Raw genomic sequence first — 16,758 nt, 5'->3', positions numbered from 1 at the left:
CATTTTCATTTGATTTTGTTTTTTGGCATGAAAACCATGAATATGGTACACTTTGATGTCCTATAACTTTTTTAATGCATTAGTAATAATACTCATACTGATAAGTACAAAAAATACTTTTTGTAATAACCAAACTTATTTATTATTATTAATTTATTATCTATTTGTTAAAAAAGGCTTAGTTCTGTACCATTTGTCTGTTTAATTTGAATGTTTATTAGCAGAAAATGACAAAATTACACAAATCAGTGTTTAAACTCCGAACATTTTGGTAATGGGTGCAAAAATGTCAATACCCAATAAAAAAAAAAAAAAAATCAACAGCTCATATAAAATTTAGTTTAACCTCTTGAGGCTGTCAGTCAAAAATTTGACTCACATTATTAAAATTAAATAAAAAAAACAATTTCACTTCTAGCTTATGCTACTTCATAATCTAGTTAGTAAGTAAACTTTGCATTGTATATTACGAATAATGCTGGCTTATTGACAAATTGCTTTTGCTCCTCTTTTGTAAGTCGCTTTGGACAAAGCTAAATGCATAAATGTAAATGAAGTCTATGCATCGCTTTACATAAACCCTTTGTTGAGAGAAAGGTTTCAGGGCCTATAAAGGTGCCTTGTGCACACTTAGTTCTACATTTAACATATTTTTGGGAATTACAAGTCTAGTTATTTCTTTTAAATATTTGTAATAAGCCTCGTGACGTTTGGAACTGCCCCCTGCTGGAAAACGCCAGTGGTGTTTCTTTTTCCCTGTGGATTTACAGCAGTGACGGTAAACGGAATGAAGTCACGCCTCTCCATCTTTCCTGCTGCTACACTGTTTCCGTTCGTGGGAAAACTTACTGCCTTTCCGTTTTTTTCGAGCTCTTGAACTTTTTCCGACCACCATGAAAGCAAAAGTCTCCTTACCGATAGTTTATATGCGTTTAACTTCTATTGGTCACAGTTAAAACATCACTAGACCTCTATATAAACAAAAAAAGCAAACGAAAGTGAGGGAGAGTTTCATACGGAAAGAAGAAAGCAAATCGGAAAACCTAAGTTGTGCTACCAATAAGGTGAGTAAGGCTTAAAAAACGACGAAAATGTTATACTTTTGTATGAAAATGTTTATATTTTTAATATTCAGCCTACAATTGTGTTCTATGGCAGTATATTCTCTTAGCTTGTTGTAGCTACTGATGTTATCAGTTGCTCGTTTATGTTTATATCAGTTTAGGGAAATACTATCAGTTTTGTTTTGTTATGTGGCTATAATGTGTTACTTAAACAAAACAAAAAAGTATATGGAAGTTTAATAAGTGTGTAGGAATAATCTCTGCTACTACGGAAACTAGCTTTCTGTTATGGAAAGATAGCCAGTGCTTATTACGTAGATATAGACGTAGGCTACAGTATCCTAGATTGAGTAGATTTGGCTGTATTCACGTAGAAGGAGTGCAGCTGTGTTCAAGGCCTACAGCTGAATCAAACTCAGCTTCTTTAGCATTCAGGAAACTTCTCATCGGTTGTTCAGAAAGGTATACGATGCGCCAGTCGCGTGCGCGTGCGTGCGCGTGTGCGCGAGCCCGCAGGCTGTGATTTGCGCTGCCCTGGAATGTGCAGAATTGGCGCAACTAAAAAGCGCATAGTTGAAAGCAGCTGCTGCCTGCAGACTCATGGAAACATTGACAACATTTGCATGCACATCATTTCCCTATCAAGGTCTGTGTTTACGTTTAGCCTTTAATCTGGAAACTCTGCAGCTTCTGAAATATTACTGTAAATCAATATGCACAATATGTAGCCTACTAAATCGGATTAATACAGCTCTCTCAGTCCGTTTAAATAATTAACTTTAAATATTAACTCAATATTCTTACCAGAATTTGGGAAATTTGCAACGATAATAAGTATGGTATAAATAATGTAAATACACACACACGCATACATTATACACATAGGCTACATACACGCAATATAAATGTTTATTATTTGTAGATAGAAAATAACTGAAAATACCACATTTTTTGGTGGTATTTGGTTGGTGTTTTGTCATTTGGTTGGACATTGTCATGAGTATTTAAACAAAAACAGGTTTATATATATATATTACACACACACACATATACATTTATATACAGCCGTGGTCAAAAATGTACATACACCTTGCAGAATCTGCTAAATGTTAATTATCTTAACAGAATTAGAGAGATCATACAAAATGCATGTTGTTTTTTATTTAATGCTGTCCTGAATAAGATATTTGACACTGTGTCGTTACCTGGATGATCCACAGCTGGTTTTTTGTTTTGTTTTGTTTTTTCGTGATGGTTGTTCATGAGTCCCTTTGTTTGTCCTTAGCAGTTAAACTGCCCAATGTTCTTCAGAAGAATTCTCCAGGTCCCACAAATTCTTTGGTTTTCCAGGATATTTGAACCCTTTCCAGCAGTGACTGTATGATTTTGAGATCCATCTTTCCACATTGAGGACAGTTGAGGGACTCATTCACAACTATTACAAAAAGTGAAAACAAAACTTATGGAGATGCTGGAAAACCAAAGAATTTAGTTGACTGTATATAAATGTCTGTGGTCTTACAGATCAAATTTGACCTAATTATGATCTTTCACCATTTGGCCTTTCGTCTTTTTATGCCATGTTGAATAGAACATTTTCTGGATCCCATTATCATCAATTACCGCTCATTATTCTGACAGTCGGTTGTTAAATGTTCACTCAAGCCTCTCTGCTTTACATACTTAAATAACCACTTAAGTATTCATATCAAGTTCAAGTTCACTTTATTTGTATAGCACATTTACAACAGCCACTAGGCTGACCAAAGTGTTTTACAGAACAACCAGATTAAAATATAGTAAGACCTGCATAACAGCACATGAAACACAAATAAGAGCAGCAAAGCTAAGCGAAACCTTAAAACCGGAGTGACAAAACAGTATCAGACTCAAATATAAAATAGTAAAACGGGAGTGGCAAAGCAGTATCAGACTCAAATATAGAATGGAAAAACAGGAGTGGCAAAACAGTATCAAACTCAAATATAAAATAGTAGAACCAACCATTAGAGAAGAGATCAATATAGAAAACAGGTTTTTAACAGAGACTTGAAGGCGGACAGAGTAGGGGCCGTTCTACTCTCAAGGGGCAGGGTGTTCCAGAGTCGTGGCCCTGCCACCTCAAATGCACGCTCCCCTCTACGCTTGAGTCTAACACGAGGGACTACCAGCAGAGCCTGGTCGTTGGATCTTAGGCTTCTGTATGGAGTGTAGGGATGGACAAGTTCAGAGAGATAGGCAGGAGCTAAGTTATGAAGAGAGTTAAAAACAAAGAGTAGAATTTTGAACTGGCAGCCAGTGTAGAGATTTGAGAATCGGAGAGATGTGGTCATATTTGCGACACTTACGTAGAAGTCTGGCCGCAGCGTTTTGGACTAACTGAAGACGAGTAATATGAAAACTTGATATACCGCAATGTAAGGAATTGCAGTAATCTAGCCGACACGTAATAAATGCACGAACAGCAATTTCCAGAGTTTTCGGGGTGAGAAAGCCTTTGATTTTAGCCAATAGACGAAGTTGGTAGAAACTGGAACTGATTACGGATGAGATCTGTTTGTCAGATTTTAAAGGCTGGTTAACAAGAACACCTAAGGTCTGCACCCCTGGGGATTTAAAAGCCGATAGACTCTCTCCCCTGGTTTCACAGACAGGGCTTAAGACTAGTCCTAGACTAAAATGTAAGTCTGAGCTGTTTCCACTGAAATAAACTTGCACTGACTGATCTTAAAAATATATCAGTGCCTTTTTAGTTTTAAGATGCACATCGGTAATGTTTTTTTCTAAGCATGTTTATAAAAATTACTTAAATGTCCTAATTGATCTATGGTCTAATCCTGGCTTAGTCTAAGCCCTGTCTGTGAAACCGGGCCTCTAACTCTGGACTTATACACTGAGAGTTTTCATTTGGGCCGAAAACAATGACCTCAGTCTTGTCTTCATTTAGGAAGAGGAAATTTTGGGCTAGTCATGCTTTAACCTCCCCTAAGCATCGCAGAAAAGAATTCATCACTGCAGGGTTGTTTCTCTCTCTGTCGTCCACGTAAAAATGAAAGGATACGCCATGACTCCTTAGACTAGCGCCCAGAGGTAGCATGTATAGAGAAAATAGAGAAGGAGCCAAAATAGAGCCCTGTGGAAGACCACAGGTCAGAGGCGCCATAGAGCTGGAGAAACCATTTCAGGACAGAAGCTTTTAGACCCCCCCAAGACTCAGGTCTAGATAAAAGAGTTGGGTGGTCAGTGGTATCAAAAGCTGATGAAAGATCTAAGAGAACAAGAACCACAGTATCTCCGGAATCAGTGGAGAGATAAATATTGTTTAGCACTCTCAGGAGGGCGGACTCAGTGCTGTGAGCAGACCTAAAACTAGATTGAAAAACCTTATATATACAATTATTTGACAAAAAGTGTTGGAGTTGATCCAGCACAATTTTCTCCAATAGGTGGTTTGCAGTCACGTGATTGTGATGACGCGCGAAATTCAGATGGAGGGCAGGAAGTGAAGAGCGGAATGGACGAGATGGCGGAAAGTCCGTACTGGACTACTTTTGACGCTATTACAAGAGAAATATACAACAAAAAAATCGAAACATATGTTGGACGTGATCCTTACGTTATGAAGAGGAGCGATTTTTCAACTGAATTGAAAGATTTTGCCTGTAACGTTACGAGTTTGTCTTCAGTTACAGGGGTAACTTACAAACTCAAAGAAAAGAAGAAACAATTACTTTGACTTTACAAAGTTCAGAAACTGGTACGTTACACAAACATAGCCACATAAGTTAATTCACCTTTGACAAAGTGATCACTGCACACACAGGCATTTTCCGACGTAGGTTTGCAAGCCATTTTTTTTCGGCGTTTTTCGGTCAATTTCTTGCCTTTTTCCCCCTTATGAACAATAACTTTTGGTACTCGATAAAAACTCCTCGTGGTTTCATCGATTTGAGCAACCATAAACGACGCAAAACATAGGCATTTTGAGTTTGTTATAGTGGTTCTAAATGTAGCAAATCACTTCCTGCCCTCCATCTGCATTTCGCGCCATGGCAACGCAGTGAGGTGACGTCATATGCAAACAAGCTATAGCTTAGAAATGAAAGGTTAAGGTATATAGGCCGATTTTTTTTTAAAAACAGAAGGATCTAGTGAAGGCTTTTTGAGAAGAGGAGTGACAGTAGCCACTTTAAGATTGGCAGGAACAGAGCCAGTTTTGAGACATTTGTTGATAAGAGATACCATACCTGGCCCAACCGAATCAATGATTAATTTTTAAAAATTGGGTGAATGATATAATTAGGACAAAATGAAGGTTTGAGCTTGACAATCACATCCTTCAGTGTCTGGAGGTTAGGATCAAAAACCTCCCAAAAAGCAGAAGCAGGTGTCAAGATTGGGGGGATAGTTAAATTAGGGCAGACACTAAGTCGTAAGTTAGTGATTTTGTTAATAAAAAAATCTTAGGAAGCCTTCACATAGAGCATCTGAGGCAACAGACAGTGTGTTAACAGAAGGATTAACAACAGATTGAATGACAGAAAACAGATCCTTTGGGTTAAAGTGATTGGATTCAAGTAAGTTCGAGAAATAAGCAGCTTTCGCAGACTTGTCGGCATTCTGATATGATGCTAGAGAGTTTTTCAGGCTGACCAAGCCTAGCCTAACCACTAGCAGCCAGCCAAGATAGTAGAGATAGCACAGTATCCGATTCTAATACCACTAGAGGGCAGAGCATCACAAAATTGCTTGCGCCTCTAAAGAGGTCACGTGATTAGAGCTAAATAGTGTAATTAAAACAGAGAAAAGAGATCAAGTGTGAGCTGGAGCAGGTCAGAGCACAGCGTCTTTTGAATAGAAAGCAGAATAAAGCAATAATGATATAATTAAGGACTGAGACAGCGCTAGAGACAGCACATGCCCTCAGGCTGTCATGCACAAAGAGTACGTCCTGTGCTGAACGTTCGCATCAAAGGGCATTTTTACAATAACTGATGCTTTTATGCTGTTCTTGAGCTAACCTTAAACTTCACACACATTCAAAACAACTCATGCACAATGGCTTGCCTTTTTTGGTTAGGTTTCAGATGCATGAATTTACCTGTTAAAGGTAAAATCTGATTTATCAATGAAAATGTCATTTCCTGCATGGAAGGCATCTTTAATATTCAGGGAAGCTAAACATTAGAAATGCTTGAAACAGTTGGTCCAATGAAAACGCCAGTTATAAACATATCGGACAGGCTGTTTGTTTCTGCTGTTGTTTTAGTCATGATGCATACAGACATCATAAGTCTTCAGTTCAATGTGACTCGTATTACTCTCTAGCGTGGGCAAGATGTGTGTTGACAGACATTTCAACAATACAAAAGTATTGGTAATATTGTAAAAGGTACACACCCAAGAGAATGGCTTAAAAGGCTTTTATGTGTGAATGCAGAAGTGTTGAAAAACATGAGTGTGTGTAGTATATTGCATCATTAAATTATACCACACCACAGACATCTTTGTTGCAGACATTGATATGTGGCCTTATTAGGAGATGATCAACGATATTCACTCCACCTCTGACTGATCATAATGATTTGGCTCATCAGTGTACATTTGCATCAGAGAACCATTCGAAAACCTGTGTTTAGGGTTGTGGGCAATATTAGGCCTAAAAGCATGCATATTTGAATGCATACTTGGAAATGATATGCATTTGGGGTACCTGTAAAAACATATTATGATTTGGGGCCCGCTAATACTAAACTGGCATGCACAATTGCACAGTTAGTATGCTAATAGTGATTCATGCCCCTGGTAGAAAGGTTATGCAACTACTGTACACTTGTGTAGTTCATTAAGCCGTTACTTATGACACACCATATGTGACTTCGCCTGTTTTTCATGCTCTTTATTGATTGTAGCTGCTGTTTAATTCTTAGAAAGAAAAAGTATAGCAGGTTGAAATAGCTTTTTGCTTGCTGGAGGAGGAAAACAGCACTAATTCTCTTCCTTCTTTCCTAGTATGCAACTTCCATTTACCTAGAAAGTGTTGGAAAGTGCTTTTTTTTGCCAGCAAGTCAACCAGCATTCCCTGGATGGCGAGTTAATGGTAGTTGATTTACATATAGGGCAGACTGTTCGGGAATAAAACCCTCTTGAGTGCCCTGAGAGTGCGCTTTACATGCAAGCTGGCGTTTCCAGCTGAACAAAATGGCCTGTTTGAACCCACTCGTGTACAGTGAGAAACATTCCTATAAAGACTAGAAAGGTTTGTTGTCTCAGAAGGATCTAAGCACATTGTCGTTGAATAGTGTACAAAGAGGTGTGTGTGTGTGTGTGTGTGTGTGTGTACTTGTTTTCATGACAACTGAGGACATTTTTATGATAACACACCTGTAAATGAGGACACTCGGGAAAATACGTGATTTATATATTAACGTGGTTAATAAACACACTAAATTGTATTTTTTTGAAAATGTAAAAATGCAGAAAGTTTTCTGTGATGGGTAGGTTTAGGGGTAGGGTTAGTGTAAGGGGACAGAACATACAGTTTGTACTGTATAAAAACCATTAAGTCTATGTGTGTGTGTGTGTGTGTGTGTGTGTGTGTGTGTGTGTGTGTGTGTGTGTGTGTGTGTGTGTGTGTGTGTGTGTGTGTGTGTGTGTGTGTGTGTGTGTGTGTGTGTGTGTGTGTGTGTGTGTGTGTGTGTATTTGTGTGTGTGTGTGTGTGTGTGTGTGTAAAACTGAGCAGATCGGCAGGCAGATGTTCATTATAGCGTTGTGCTTCCTCAGAGTCTGTTTAATTAATATTCCTTAAACACACATCTGGGCAGCATTTGTTACATACTGTGGGATTCAAAAATCCACACTGACCTCATTGAAGATTTGGGAAACAAAAAAAACAAAACAAAAACTAGATATAAACAGCAATTTAGATTTTTAAAAAACAAAGAAAAATTCTAATATAAATTTAATGAGAAATATTAAAGATTCTGTACTAATTTTCCCACATATAATATAATATAATATAATATACATTATGATTATAAAGCTATAAAAATCTGAATAAAAAGCTAAATAAAAGCATTTTTACCACTCAAACTAGTACATATGTGATTGAGTAGTTTTGAAAGAAATTGAATCTCCTGAAAAATAAAGTTCTCCAGACATAGTACTTTTCTGGCATGATTTACATACTGCCACAGCACCAACATATGAACATGCACAAATGATGCAAGAAATGGTCATAAAAACAATAATAATATGCAATAAAATACACATTCAGCAAGGTAAATATTAAGAAAATCAATTCACTTAGAATACTTCTGTTACTCTCTCTCTCTCTCTCTCTCTCTCTCTCTCTCTCTCTCTCTCTCTCTCTCTCTCTCTCTCTCTCTCTCTCTCTCTCTCTCTCTCTCCCTCTCTCTCTGCAATCCTCTTTTCTCTGTATGTATAATAAATGACTTTGGATGCGTTAAGTACCTGTGAACAGTGAACAGATATTCTGCACTGCTTCTCCTTTTATGTTCTATTCAGGCACCCAGACAGCAGCCACACGAGACGCACAAGCCATAAAATATTCCATAAGGGCATATACTACTGTTTGGGTCATACAATTAAACATGTAGTGCTACATGTGCTGTTCCTGTAAGAACAGATTAGAACTAGGAGTTTAATTTGAGCAAATAGTTTACACCCAAACAAAGTATGTTGCAGTGTACTTGTTTCGCAATACCAAAATTATGATCTTATAAGTTATAATCACACTGAAAAGAAATTGATATTGATTACCTACCCAGTCATGGCTGTCTGTCAGTCATGACATATGACAGTTCTGGTTGTAAAAATGAACATTATTTAATCTTTAATGAACGAACATGAATTAACAATGAACAAAAATATATTTAGAAATTAATTTTAATTTAGAATATTAAATGCTGCTCAAGATACCTAATGCATTAACTAATTATTGCAAAAATAGTTATTAATCATATTGAAAAATAATTTTTTTTGACTGTATAAAAAAAAAAGAAGATAAATGCTCAAAATATTCAATTTATTTATAAAGCATGATTTTCTTAGTGATTCCAAATGTTTGAAGTGTAGTGTATTGTATAGTGAAACCTCACAGTTATAACTTTATTTTATAGTTGACTTGTAATGAAAATCCCCATAAAAACTGTGCCAAAATAGGCAAATTAAAGGAACAAAATAAATTTATGGGAGGCCCTCAAAAGTTTAGGCCTAGGTGTACAAATTTGCTGGCCGTGTGTGGAGCTATGGGAAAGGTTTATCCACCATAACAGCAAAATAAACACTTTTCAGTTAATACAATCCTGTCTAATGAGTTTCCTGAGTATATCAGATCTCACAAAGTAACCTCAGGGTGAAATACACAGTCAGCTACAAAACACACGCGCACACACACACACACACACACTGTTACACAATGTCACTATGCCATTTAATTAGAGTGGAAAGAGCACTGGAGGGAAAGAGGAATTATAGCTAAAAATAAAATCAACAAAATAGTAACACAGAAGGATCCCTACAGAAATATACACACACACACATGGTTAGTTACGTAAATACATTTTTTTGCTTATATATTATTAACCAAATTAATTATAATACTTCAGGCTAGCCTTGCTTCAGGCTTCACTGCAGCTCACATTAGAGGTCAGTAATCCTAGCCAGTGGTTAAATCACGATCACTATTCACTTAGAATAGGCCTAAATATTCCCTTAAAGCACTTAAAGACTCTCTTTGAATGTGACTTTGGTTTGATAGATTGAAATGGGAATGAGAGACTGCAGTCTGGAGTCTTGACTGGCATCCGAACGTTTGTAACTTCAAACCTCTCAAAGTTAATCTAATTATTATCTATCTATTAATTTAATGCTGTTCAGGGTAGTAGAAGGTGTTTTGTGGGGTTGCTGGTTGGTTGGTTGTTTTAGATTCTAGGGGTTTGTATATTTTATAACAAAACAATGAAGTCAGTTTTATTTTTTATTTTTTTCATTAAAGGAACACTCCACCGTTTTTTGAAATAGGGCTTATTCACCTTCTTTCCTACATTTAGATAGGTGGGCAAATGCATTTTTGTCTCAGTGCATGCATTGTTTTAGTTTGACAGGGTCAGCGCTAGCTTAGCTTAGCATAATGAATGGAATCCTTTGTTGCCAGCTAGCATGTCCTGAGTAAAAGTGATATAAAAAAAAAAAAAAAAAAACCTAATTACTTCTTGTGGCCTGCGTATTCACAACGAGTACAAATAGTGATGCAGATTAACACTAGGCGATTTCCTAGGCAGATATTGACTTATATATTAAGGACTATATTAGGGGGAAGCACAGGCGAAGCACTGCTACTTGGGCGTGATATCTCTGCACCCAAGTAGCAGTGCTTCGCCTGTGCTTCCCCCTAATATAGTCCCAAGTCAATATCTGCATAGGAAATCGCCTAGTGTTAATCTGCATCACTATTTGTACTTGTTGTGAATACGCAGGCCACAAGAAATAAATTTTTTATTTTATTTTATATATTACTTTTACTCATGACATGCTAGCTGGCAACAAAGGATTCCATTCATTATGCTAAGCTAAGCTAGGGCCGACCCTGTCAAACTAAAACAATGCATGCACTGAGACAAAAATGCATTTGCCCACCTATCTAAATGTAGGAAAGAAGGTGAATAAGCCCTATTTCAAAAAACGGTGGAGTGTTCCTTTAAGGGCCCAAACAGTAATATTATCAAATTTGGCTAATGTCAATGTAAAGACCTAACTGTATTAAACATATTTACTTTATGTAAGTTTGTACATTAACTTTGACAGAATAAAAAAAAATCCAATTTTTACAGAGCACCAAATTCATAACACAGTATGAAAAGCCCTATATTATTGGTTTCATATTTTCAGCAGGCAGTAAAACAAAGCAAATGCATGTTGTCTTTAAAGTGTGTTTAATGTATAAATGTGAGTTTACATGTGCACACATGCAAACTCGAGGTACACATACTATTGCACATACATGTGCTAGGATTTGTTTTATTCATTTTCTTGCTTGGATTGTGATACTTTCAAAAGGTACGTGGGAAGGGAGATAACGCATTCATTACACCTGCAAACAGATTGGCCAACGTGAAGGAGGAGGAGCCAAAGAGAGGGATGAGTGGATGGAGGTAGGAGGATGCAGAGAGAGGGACAGAGCGCTAGTTGGGATGGAAAGAGCCGGGAGAGCAAAATCTCTAATAATAGCACTGCAGGGAAGCGAGAGCGTGCAGAGAAAAAAGTGTTACATGCAGCAAAGCGAATCATGCTGAACCAGAGCAGTGAAAGAATGCGATGGAGCGAGAGCGGGGAAAGTTGAAAACGCATGCTCCACATTCCCACATGCAGGATAGAAAAGGCAGAAAGAAGAAAAAGATAAATAGGAAGCACAGGGAGAAAGGCGTGCTGAGTGCAGAGGAATTACGGATCAAAGACCCAGCTGTAACCTCAAAAGTTCTGGTGTTTATGCGAGCGCGTCTGTTTCATTTAAATCGCACATTTGAAGACATGTGCTAAGTTGCAGCTTGTGTGAGTCTGTGTGTGAAACATGCCCTCTGCTCTGCCTTCATCCGATGATGCAGAGGTGTGAGAGCCACGAATCCGAGGTCCAGCGTAGCCCCTCATTGGACAGCGCAGAGTCCGAATTCACCCGGGCGGCCCGTCGGGGTCACCGCCTGGCAGTGGGGGCCTTCTATGGCTCCCGGGGCTCAAACGTCAAAGATCAAACAGCACAGAACGAAGGAGCCGTAGTTGCGGCCCCGCCGGGAGGAAAGCCTCAGGATAAGCGCGTGTCTGCCCGTGGGAAGTACGTTGTGTTTTACCTGGACTTGTCGTTTGTGTTGCTCCTAGAGTTCGAGAAGCTGAAGATGGCTCGTGGGTGCCTGTGCTGTGTCAAATACATGATGTTCCTCTTCAACCTGCTGTTCTGGGTGAGTATCAAACTGCAGCATTAATTATCCAAACTTACTTGTTGTCAAAAAAATGCTTTCTCTTATCCATCTTTGATGTGCAGAGACTGTTGTAAGCTAGTATGTGTGTGATGATTTCTTCAAAAAGTTAACATGGTGTCTCTGTGGCACTTTCGAAAACAAAGCGCTGTTTGTTTGAATGGTTCAGCAATGTTAAGTTCTGGCTCAGCCATTTATGTGAGTTTGGGGATGATAAGCATCACTATTATTACCAATCATACTTGTTTAAATTGTCTAGTAACTCTACAGTATTAAATAAATCAAGTTATGCATCTTAAGAGAAATGTGCTTTTACTTTGCTTATATGCTATTACTTTATTGATGATACGACATAATACCAACAATTTATACTGAAAGAAGGATGCGAATCACACCTTGATACTTTGAAATAGGGGCTTATAAGTCAAATCAAGTCAAGTCAAGTATATTTGTATAGCGCTTTTCACAATACAGATTGTATCAAAGCAGCTTCACAGTATTAAATTAAAATAATACAACAAGGTTTGTTTCTAGTGGAATTTATTGATTGATAAAATCAAATTAAATATCCCCAAAATATCCCCAACTGAGCAAGCCAAAGGCAACAGTGGCAAGGAACCAAAAAACTCCATCAAGTGACCTAATGGTGTCCTAAAACTCCATCAGGTGACCCAATGGAGAAAAAAAAAAACCTTGGGAGAACCCAGGCTCAGTCGGGGGCTTATAAGTCCACGATTCACTCGCAGCCACAGAGTATCATACTAAAACACTTAAGTATCCACATAGCAACACCCTGGCAAACACCCTAGAATTGTGGTGCTACACTTTGCACAAGCTAACATCACTCAAGTTTACCTTAGAAAATGGAAAATTATAGCTATTTTGCACTATTCTGCTGCTGTTAGTTGTACCATTGGTGGCAAAATTCTTAGTGAGGAGAGTATGTGGGTTTTCAAACAGTGGATGTCGTCTGGAATAAGATGCATGGTGATTTTGTTTTGCACATAGATAATGTATGTTTTTATTTTCTCTCACAATCATGAACATTAGATAATATAAAAACAGCAATTTTGATTTTGAAAAGTCATAGAAATTAATTATTCAAAAAAATTTCAAAGATACTAAGTATTTGTATTTAATTATTTATACAATTATATTCAAAATGCACTCAGAAATCAGTTTGAATGGACATGACGCTCTTAGATCAAAGGCGGTAATACATATTCATCTGAACCAGAACATTCAAATGAACCACCCTCTTTTCCTCTCGCTCTCTCTCATTCTAACATCTCTTATAGGCTCACCATTTAACTTCTCATTCATCTGCGTTGTTGTTGTTGTGGACATACAACAGGAAGTCTGTGTCAGATTATGGTTCTGCGAGTTGCGAGATTTTCCTCGTTTGATCTGCTGCGCCTGTGTGTTGTTGTTTGTTTGATTCTGAGCGGGTTTAACGACGGATGCACCAAATCTCCAGCAGGAAACTTGAGAAAAAAACTCCCGACTGATCTGAAATCTCCCACTGCACGCACACCCACGTACACATCCATATAGCGATGGAAAGGGAACATAAAAAAATAGGGAAATTATGAAAAGATTGCAAAGGCCTGGAGATTTTACACTGGTACACTTTAAACAGCGGGGCGGAGAGGGAATAAAAGAGATTGAGGAGGGAGAGAGAAAGATAAAAGTGATTTGAAAAGGAGACGCAGAAAGCTTAATATAGAATTACCTCGGGACGGAACGGTTTGTCTAAGCACTTTGGTTTTCTTTTGGTTTGCTGGAATTGAATTATGGAGTTCAATTGTTCTATCGAAGAGAAATTAATTTCCTGTTCTGAATTACAAGGTTTACAGAGGCGTTCAGTAAAGTCTACAAAAAACCTTGATCTTCCTGCTTTTGTGGAAGACAATTGGCAAATTGTTTGCATTTTTATTATATTTTGCCTAGAATGTAAATGGGATGATAATGATGTTTCTGAGTTGAGTTGAGTGTTTTAGGCCACTGTTAATCTATATTTCATGTGTTTGACATTACTGAGCCTGATGGCTTTCAGCTCCATGTTTAATACATGAGTCAGAAAGTTAGGGCCAGACTTGCTTCACTTTTCATAAGGTCACAAACACACTCATTAGTGAGGTGAGGTCTGTTAACGACTGACTCAACTTTTCTCTCTCTTGTTGTGGCATCTTATTTCTAATACTTATTCATCAGTGCTGCCTACATTTTGTTCCTTTGCATTCTACCTTTCTATTCATTTCCTTTCCGGTTTTCTTTGCCTGTCCTTTTCTATTGATTTCTTTCTTTCCTTTCTTTTTTTAATTTCCTTTGCTGTTCATTTTCCTGTACTGTCTTTTTCCATTTCCCTTCCTGGCCTTTTCTAATCTGTTCTTCTCTTTCTTTTCCTTCCTTTTTCCATCCCCTTTCCTATTCTTTGACCTTTCATTTCCTTTTTAATTATTTTACTATTTCATTTGTGTCTGTCATTTCCTTTTATATCCTTCTCCTGTCATTTGTCCTTTCCTATTTCCTTGTTTCCATCTTTTTCTATTCTTTTCCTCTTTTTCTATAGAGTGCATTAGTGCGCGCCCCCTTTTTCAGCGGCGCTGGTTGCGGAAGTATTTTTTCCATGGGGATTTTAAAAAGTCTTCTATAAAGCATTATAAGAATCATTACATTGATTTACAAAGGTGAAAGGTACAAAACTGTGTACGGTTTTAGTGAGGGAAAGAACTACAATCCCATGAAGCATTGCGTACAGCACAATCAAACTACAAGTGATGGAAATATATAAAACCATTAATTTAAAAATTGATTATATAAAAACAATGTTTTTGCAAAATATACACAAATCTTGAATTATTTTGAGATCTTAGGGAGGCCGACTCGATTACGTCATTCGCAGCGCTGAGTGGGCGGAGCTAACAAACTCTTTTGACGTGTTTGGCTTCTTTCGACTCAGAAGTTTCTGTACAGCATCATGGGTAGACCTAATGTAGTTTTCACCACGAATTCTGCCGTTAAACACAATTATTTCAAAACCTAGTTGAAATAATGCAGGCTTCAACAGAAGCAAATACCATTGATTAAAATCACAGTAGGTCTTTAACATTTTATAAGTTATCATTAAAAATCAATTTCCTTATGGAGAATAGTATTCTATTATTTATTTTTGTCTCTTTTTATTCCTTTTTTTCATACCCCTTTCCTGGCCTTTGTCTTTTTCTTTGTCCTGTTATGACAGTTCATTTCTTGTCTTTCCTAGGCCATTTCCATTCATATGCCATGTCCTTTCCCTTTTTCTTTCTTTCTTTCTTCCTTTTTCTTTTTCTTTTGTTCTTATCCTTTATTTCTTTCCCTTCTTTCTATTGTCTCCCTTGTCCTTTCTGCGGTCTTCTCTTCACACACCTTCAATTGTGTTCAATGCTGGCTACGTCAGATCATTTATCTAGTGAATGTGTGCCTCAGTCTGCGTGTGTTACATCACGAACGAACCGTCTCCCAGTTTGAAATGCAGGATTAGATTAAGAACAAACCCATTTTGAAGGATTTTCCAAAGGCAGAGAGAGTAGATTGAATTCAATTTGATTTGTTTGTGTGTCTTCATTCTGGTAGTGCATCCTGAATACAAAAATTTGGGTTAAAAGCTGTTTATTATCCAGTCTGTCTGCTCCTGTGGACAGAATAGTCTTATTCTCTGCTCTTCCCGTTTATGTTTTATTTTGTTATTATCTAGTTTGTGCGCTCTTTGGCTTATTTTTCCTGCTTGCATTTGCTCCCTAATTATTTCCTCTCAGACGTTTTGATTACTGTGCCATACTTTTCATTTTCATGGCTTTTAAAAGTTTTCATCATCTTTAACCTATTTTTCTGACTCGCAGCTCTCCTCCCTCCCTCCCTCTCTCTCTCTCCCTCTCTCTCTCTCTCTCTCTCTCTCTCTCTCTCTCTCTCTCTCTCTCTCTCTCTCTCTCTCTCTCTCTCTCTCTCTCTCGCTCTCTCTCTCTCTCACACACACACCTGTTTTATCTCTTATTATTCATACTCATCATTTTCCGAGCATAAGGATTCTGGCTCATTTTAGATTCTTCGTGGCTCTCAGAGTCCATGCTGGATATTTTCTCGAGGGAACTGAATGACACAGCTTTTCACCTTCAGTTAAACTCAAAAGAAGAGTGTGTGTGTGGAGCCAGACCGCTGCACTCTAGGGCATATCTTGCAATGACACACATAATGTTAGAGAGGATTAACAGAGAACATCTTGCCCTGCAAATTTTTCATTTTAAAGACTTTAAAAATATTTCTTTTTTATAGTATATTTTAACTTACATTTATTATAAGTTAATATTTAAAAACACTAATGATTTTGCAGTGTAAAATGTAATCTTTAGCTAATCTTTAAATGAATGTCCACTTTTCATACTATAAATTATAGGCTAATGTTGTTGATGCCTAAAGTCACTTGTAGCATTTAAAACAACAGATTTTAGTTTTATTGATTTTTAGTTTTGTTTATAAAATTTGTATATTTTAATATTTATTTTAATTAGTGCTGTCAAGTCGATTAATCGCATCTAACATAAAAGTTTGTAAATATAGATTTGTGTGTGTATCAGTAATTTATCAGTCATCATCAGCCATGACATAAGAGTTGAATCTCAAGATAAATATGTTTAACTTTTTCTTGCTGGAAGATTATATACAA

The 16,758-nt window shown here is 37.3% G+C and overlaps 1 protein-coding gene across 2 annotated transcripts in view; it reads left to right on the top strand.

The window, feature by feature from the left end:
• The first annotated feature begins 766 nt into the window (after positions 1-766).
• Positions 767-16,758, top strand: part of tspan9b (tetraspanin 9b) — a 22,753-nt gene continuing 6,761 nt past the window's right edge. Inside the window, exons 1-2 of one of the 2 annotated variants that reach the window (XM_084406346.1) lie at positions 767-1,064; positions 11,959-12,038. In XM_084406346.1, the coding sequence (XP_084262472.1) occupies positions 11,976-12,038 (63 nt within the window). In that variant the 5' untranslated portion in view covers positions 767-1,064; positions 11,959-11,975. Of the gene's footprint in view, positions 1,065-11,269; positions 12,039-16,758 lie in introns of those variants that run through there. The other variant, XM_084406345.1, reaches the window with a different exon arrangement.

Source organism: Rutilus rutilus, assembly GCF_951802725.1.
Source record: "Rutilus rutilus genome assembly, chromosome: 4".
NCBI lineage: Eukaryota > Metazoa > Chordata > Actinopteri > Cypriniformes > Leuciscidae > Rutilus > Rutilus rutilus.
This window is presented reverse-complemented; position numbering and strand designations above follow the sequence as displayed.